This window comes from Patella vulgata, chromosome 9, assembly GCF_932274485.2.
Source record: "Patella vulgata chromosome 9, xgPatVulg1.2, whole genome shotgun sequence".
Classification (NCBI taxonomy): Eukaryota; Metazoa; Mollusca; class Gastropoda; family Patellidae; genus Patella; species Patella vulgata.
This window is the reverse complement of record NC_065887.2, coordinates 35,064,824-35,070,014: the sequence shown is the minus strand read 5'-3', so window position 1 is coordinate 35,070,014 and position 5,191 is coordinate 35,064,824. Positions and strand designations below refer to the sequence as shown.

The window sequence follows — 5,191 nt, the reverse complement described above, 5'->3', positions numbered from 1 at the left end:
GGATAATCGAAAACCTTATATTTACTTCCGTCCTTGACACGCATGCCTTTCAAGGATCTTTCGGTTTATCTTTCTTGCAATACTGCTTCTTTTCTTCTTCGTGACATACTCTTTGGCTCAAAGGGAAAGAAAATGATTTGATAATAAATATGTTATGAAATATATTAAGAAAAATAATACTGCACTCTTTAACCCTAATGAGTTGAACTAGATGTTCTTTTTTTTACGGCAGTTCCTTATTCCAAAGTCATTCCGTCATTACGGTGATTTGCTGCATTGAATAATATGATTCTTTCAGGCCAACAAGCTATAAAAATAAATTGTTAATTTTAGACTTTAGCAATTATAATTTTATTGGTTATTTGCATCGACATAAATATATATATATATTTTTTTAATGTTTCTGAAATCTAATTATTGACCAATGAAAAGGTCATAAAATAGATGGCGTGACGCGCTTCTCTGTCACTTCCTTTTTCATGGAAACTAGCAAACTCTAGGTAACACGTGCCGTAAGCTGTATTAAATTTGCAGTTTTCTTCCATATTTCACCAATATAGTCTCCGAATTACAAATAATATTTAAATCCAAATGTTCACCTATCATATCGTATTCCAATTGCTGTTTTATTTTGGATGCATCAGTAAATAAAAATGTTTTTTTTCTCCTTGAACTGAAAATAGTGAAAAGGAGGTAAAACTCCCATCAACGACAAGAAGTGAAGAAGTCCATTCGATTAAATTTGTTTATCCCTGCAGTCTTAATTTGGAAATGTTTGTTCTATTTACGTTTACAACCAATATAGACTGGTCGTTTATTTCAAAACGTCTTGACTTTTCTTAAATTGTTTACTTTTGTGATACCTTAAAGGGTCCACACAGATTCGGCGGACATCATATCGGCTGTACTCTATTCTGGTACTTATTTGATAAAAATAATTACTGATATTTGTTTATTAAATGTTGTAATACATGTTTGTGACAATTGTGATGTTTTGTTTATTGATGAGGTGTCGATGTTCACAGATTTGATTTGTAACTCGATTTGCACTTGAGCAAGAAGTACCGATTATTACGGATCGCTTATGGACTAAGAGTAGCATCTTTTGGTTTAGTACATTACTATCCCTGAAGCTTGTAGGTTAGTCATGAATACTAGTAGGGTGTCCCACCATAATTAAATATCTCCATAATTACACCACAATTTGATTGGCAAATTCTATGGAATAGAACAACTCTGCTTCTGTTTAAACTTGATGTAGATGTTCATTAGGTGAATGTTTTGATTGAGTTCAATGATTAACATTTCGAGCTAAGCAATTTCATTGGTTGATGCTTTGGGACAAGATAACTTTGATTCGATCTGATAGAGAGTGATGAAACTTAGTGTATAGTTGATTATCATTTTGATTGCTCAATACTTTTGAAAAAAATAAATGTGCAATTAATGTGTCATCTGTTTATTTTGGGATTTTGGCGGGGGACATCAGCCTCACTGTTGGCTTGTTGCACCTTGTGAATGCTCTAACATCAAAAGTTATCTGCCGATCTGTATGAAATTTATATGTGTCATTTAGATTAGTAAAAAGAAGAATCTATTGAATTTTAGCAATTTCTGTTAATTACATCTAGAGTTATGGCCCTTGTTGAACGCGCTAACGCCAAAAGTTATCATCCGAACTGTATGAAATTTATATGCATTATTTAGATGGCCGAATGGTTAGCATATTCACATATTCGCTCTGTATCATAAGGTCTGTCAGTGTCATTGAGTCAACTGGCATGGTTTTGATTCCCTTGGTTGTACATAAGGAGTAGGGTTGGCTCTCCAACCTTGTGGGTTTTCTCATGGTCCTCAGGTTCCTGAAATGACCTAGTTTGTGTTGAGTGGAAGTTAAACCCCATATCTCTCTCTCGGAGTTATGGCCCTTGTTTTACTTTGTGAACATTTGAATGACAAAGGTTATTCGATCTGTATGAAATTTATATGCATTATTTGAATTAGTAAGATGAAAAAGTCAGACAAATTTCAACAATTTCTGTAAATTACTTCCAGAGTTAAGGTCCTTGTTTCAGTTTGTAGAACCTTGTGAACTGTTTCTGTAAATTACTTCCAGAGTTAAGGTCTTTGTTTCAGTTTGTAGAACCTTGTGAACTGTCGAACAACAAAAATTATAATCTGATCTGTATGAAATTGTCTTGTAAATGCCCCAAATCACCTACAAGGCTACAAGAGAATAAATGTGACACCCTTGTCTACCACTCAGATGATTTATCTGCTGTGGGCACGTTTCGTTTCCTGGCAAACTTATCATTCATTTATGTGCTGTTATTTTCAGTTCTAAGGAGCACATCTAAAAATATTGATTGGTACAATCTTTTATCAATCACGCCCTTTCCACTCCACCAATGACTATATATTTGTATATAACACTAACCACTACGAATGGAAAAAAAAAAAAATTATTTTATAAATATTCTATTAATTTTTGTTTTGTAGCATTTTTGCTGCCTTGAGAGCTAGTTGGTGGCAATATGCAGATCTTTGTTAAGACCCTTACGGGCAAGACCATTACCCTAGAGGTTGAACCAGCTGATACTATAGAAAATGTTAAGGCTAAAATTCAAGATAAAGAGGGAATTCCCCCAGATCAGCAGAGATTGATTTTTGCTGGTAAGCAATTGGAGGATGGCAGAACACTCTCCGACTATAACATTCAAAAAGAGTCCACACTCCATTTAGTTCTGCGACTACGAGGTGGTGCCAAGAAACGCAAGAAGAAGAATTATACCACCCCAAAAAAACAGAAACATAAGCGAAAGAAGGTATGAAGTAATTTTTTTGTCCACTGGTGTTCAGTGTGTAGACTTTTGATATAAAACGTGGTAGCCAAAGGACATTCTTTGCGTTTGAAATATGGTGATACTGGTAGTGGGGAGGGCCCTGTCTTGGAAATAAGCACTGTTTTAGATTTATTGATGCAGCTAAACATTTTATTTTATTTATATAAGAAAGTAGTTTTTAACCTCTCTTCCCCAGAAATGGCCCTGTTCTTAAGGTCCAAAGAAATAAAGCAGTGTACGTCGACCTCCCATATAACCTTATAAATATAATACAAGACACTTGGGCCATCCTTTGTGATTCAAAGCTTGCCTACTTACCCTCTTCGGTTTCCTCTGGAATCTCCAGCTTCCCCCCCCTCCCTTATAAAATCTACCATGTTAGTACAATATTGAACTAAATTGTTTTTTGAGTGAACACAATACATAAATCTCTCTCCTTCGCTATGAAGGGTTGGTTTTATTATGTCAGAGAAGGCAATGTTTACTTATTAGTTGTATACTGCTTCATATATTCTATAAAATTCGACATACCAATGACATCAGGATTTTTAGTAAGACATTACTGCTACGTACTTGTGCCTTTATTTTTCTCGAAAATAGCATTGTCATTAAAACGATGCTCCACAGGCGTTAAGGCAGAATCATTTCATGGGAAAGGACACACACCTAGATTAACCAGTTTCAATAATGAAACAAACCAAAGCCATAGTAAAGAAAAATAACTGTTTGTTAGATTAATACATATCCCGGTTTACTTTACAGGTCAAGCTTGCTGTACTGAAATATTACAAGGTTGATGAAAATGGTAAAATCACCCGATTGAGGAGAGAATGCCCAAATGAAGAATGTGGAGCTGGTGTATTTATGGCCTCCCATTTTGACCGTCAATACTGTGGAAAATGTTGCCTCACTTACGTGTTTAATAAACCAGAAGACAAAGCCAAGGCCACCGGGAAAGGAAAGGGCAAATAAGGATAATAAGAAAATAAAAATGTAAAATATATTGATATTGTGATTTATTTTGAGAGGTAAAGTCTATAGTAGCATTTCTCCATAATGTGCTCTTATGTTGTTGCCCACCCTGTTAGTCGTTCGGTTGTCCACAATTGCTTTTGTTAGTTCAAAAAGATAAACTTGAGGTTAAACATATCATTTGCAGTGTCTCATGAGATGAATCCTGTTGATTTTGACAATTTGCAAATTCTGATGACTGAAGCAAAGAGCTAATTTTATGTTTTTATACGCCCACATTTTTCTTTGTTAGCATCAAGAAAAATCTTTTTAACAGTTTCTTGTCTTGTAAATGACATCCCTTGTCGACTTCTCAGAGGCAGAGGCATAGGCTATATAGTGTGCTTTGAGGGAACTTTTGCCTACTCTTGTATTGAATTCCAACTGTCAAGGGTTCTTTTACGTGCACACAGGATCTGTTTCCCCACAGTTTAAAGGACTAGACATTGTACTTTCCAGACTCTTCGTCCTGCACCACTGACAAATCTCGGAACTTTCTTGACCAACAATGCCGGGATGGATGGTTGCTTAAAGTGTGTGTTGTATCGGATGGTCTGTCATTGAACAATGTTAGTCCCGAAATGCCCTAGTTTGTGTTGAGTGGACGTTAAACACCATTTCTCTCTCTCGACCAACAATGGGTTTGAATCCAGGTCCTCCTGTTAAGTGACCCAGTGCATTGATAACTGATTTGAGAATAGACATTGTTTATCTTTGTGGCTTGGTTGGTTGAATACATGTGGTTTCGATCATAAGGTCCATTATTAAGTGGGCTGTTGGATGGCTGAATGGTTTGCACGTGCGTGCTGTATCATAAAGTCTGTCATTGAGTCAACTGGCGTGGTTTCGAATCCCCGGTTGTACGTGACAAGGAGTAGGCTCGCCTGTCGAACTTCGTGGGTTTTCTTCGGTTTCCTCCCACTGCTAAAGACCCCTACGTGCAAGCGAATTATAGAAATAAAATTGAGCCTTATGTTAGTCCCAAAATGACCTGGTTTGTGTCGAGTGGATGTTAACCCCATTTCTTTCTCTCTCTCTCTCCATTAAGTGCCAAGATCTTCCAGTCACACACCAAACTCCTGGGTTTTCTGCAGGTCCTCACCAATGCTAAAGACACCAGTGCACAAGCAAATTGATTGAAATGAAATTGTTCTTTATGACTGGACAGGGTTGGTTTTTGTCTGCCCACATGGAAATGTGGTCGGATATAGTTGTCCACAATTTCTTGTGGACTCTACAGACAACATTTATCTATATTTATGTTTGTGAATGTTTGTTCAGGGTTGGTGGCTAAACTGAGACTGCAATTAGGTGTATAGGGGGTAGCTAGACCCGGG

General features: G+C 36.5%; 1 protein-coding gene across 1 annotated transcript; it reads left to right on the top strand.

Annotated features, from left to right (window-relative positions):
* The first annotated feature begins 414 nt into the window (after positions 1-414).
* LOC126832098 (ubiquitin-40S ribosomal protein S27a) lies at positions 415-3,846 on the top strand. Its single transcript, XM_050562784.1, has 3 exons — positions 415-500; positions 2,500-2,825; positions 3,606-3,846. The coding sequence occupies exons 2-3, from the start codon at positions 2,535-2,537 to the stop codon at positions 3,813-3,815; spliced, it is 501 nt and encodes a 166-aa protein (XP_050418741.1). The 5' UTR covers positions 415-500; positions 2,500-2,534; the 3' UTR covers positions 3,816-3,846.
* The last annotated feature ends 1,345 nt before the right edge of the window (positions 3,847-5,191 follow it).

Coding starts and splice junctions, on each gene's coding strand:
- LOC126832098 (XM_050562784.1), top strand. CDS start 2,535: ATGCAGATCTTTGTTAAGACCCTTACGGGCAAGACCATTACCCTAGAG. Junction 2,826..3,605: donor AGAAACATAAGCGAAAGAAG/GTATGAAGTAAT, acceptor TTTACTTTACAG/GTCAAGCTTGCTGTACTGAA.